Source organism: Fonticula alba, assembly GCF_000388065.1.
Source record: "Fonticula alba strain ATCC 38817 unplaced genomic scaffold supercont2.12, whole genome shotgun sequence".
NCBI lineage: Eukaryota > Rotosphaerida > Fonticulaceae > Fonticula > Fonticula alba.
In genome coordinates this window covers 631,249-632,500 of record NW_009242982.1, presented here as the reverse complement: position 1 = coordinate 632,500, position 1,252 = coordinate 631,249, and the positions used below count along the sequence as shown (strand labels likewise).

Sequence of the window (1,252 nt, the reverse complement as noted above, 5' to 3'; positions counted from 1 at the left end):
GGGTAGGGTCCGGGTGCGCGCATAGGCGGCATGCAGACACACATACATACGCAAGAGGGGCGTGAGATCGAGGGCCGGGCAGCGGGCGGCGGGCAGGGGCGTGTCCAGGACACATGCGTACCTTGTACTCGCTGATCAGGAAGGCCAGGGTGAAGGTGCCATCCTGGCGGAGGGTCTCGACGAGCTCACCATCCTGGAGGATGGGCATGATCTCGCCACAGGACTCCTGGTACTCCTCGAGCAGGAGGTCGCGCTTCTCCTCGAGGTCAACATCGTACTCTGCGTGCCGGCAGCCAAAAGGGGGGGGGTGGGGGGAAGGGGGAGATGGGCCCAGGAAGCGGAGTGGGGGTCAGGGTGGCGGATGGCATGCGTGTGCACGGGGGCCGGCGCGGCGGGGGGAGGGGGCCGGGAAAGCTGCGCACCGGCCGGGAGGGGCTGACCGGGGTACAGCTCCGAGAACACCTGGCTGATCAGGTCGGGGATGGTGGTCTTCTTGACGATGTCGAACTTGGCCTGGAGGATGTCCTTCTCGTTGTAGACCTGGCGCTTCTCAGCGAACTCGATGAGGCGCAGAGCCAGGTGCGGGTCCAGGAACTGGCACAGGACCTGGGTGAGATCAAACTCAAGCTGGGGGGCCATGACGGATCTGGGTGGTGGTGGCGGCGGCGTGGGCAGGCGCGTCAGGGGGTGGAGGGGAGGTGGCGGGGGATGTGTGTGCGTGATTGGGAGGGGAGAGAAGGGCCTAGGCGGAGGAGGAGGCGGAGGAGGAGGAGGAGGAGGAGGAGGAGGAGGATGCAAAAACAATGCGGCAGGCGCGGAGGGTGAGAATGCACAGGGGGGGGGAGGAGGAGGGAGAGGAGACATACCTTCTTGGTGGACAGCTCATCGCGCAGGGACAGAATGATCTCCTTGGCGGAGTCCCACTTGTTGGTGAGGATGCAGCAGGCGAGGTGGCCCCAGGCGGCGGCCAGGGACTTGGCGGGGTCGGTGGCCTAGGACCGGCGGTGGGGGGGGGAGGGCCGGTCAGCATACCAGGGGGGGCGGCGGAGGAAGTGCGCGTGCGTGCGCGGATGGGCGGTCAAACGCGGGGGCGAAGGCGCAGCATGGCATGGGGGGACGCACAAGCATACGGATGTAGGGCAGGAGCTGGGCGGCCTTCTCGTAGACACCGAGGTCGTAGAGGAAGCGGGCGAAGTCGAACAGCTTGTCCAGGATGCCGGGGGCGAGCTACGGGCGTGTCCATCAGGGCGGG

General features: G+C 67.1%; 1 protein-coding gene across 1 annotated transcript in view; it reads right to left on the bottom strand.

The window, feature by feature from the left end:
* H696_05663 (hypothetical protein) overlaps positions 1-1,243 on the bottom strand; it is a gene marked incomplete at its 3' end in the record, with an annotated part of 2,706 nt that extends 1,463 nt beyond the window's left edge. Inside the window, exons 1-4 of the mRNA XM_009499483.1 lie at positions 1,123-1,243; positions 867-992; positions 423-627; positions 122-279 (exon numbers count right to left, since the gene is read on the bottom strand). Of these exons, the coding sequence (XP_009497758.1) occupies positions 122-279; positions 423-627; positions 867-992; positions 1,123-1,128 (495 nt within the window). The 5' untranslated portion in view covers positions 1,129-1,243. The remainder of the gene's footprint in view (positions 1-121; positions 280-422; positions 628-866; positions 993-1,122) is intronic.
* Positions 1,244-1,252: the final 9 nt, after the last annotated feature.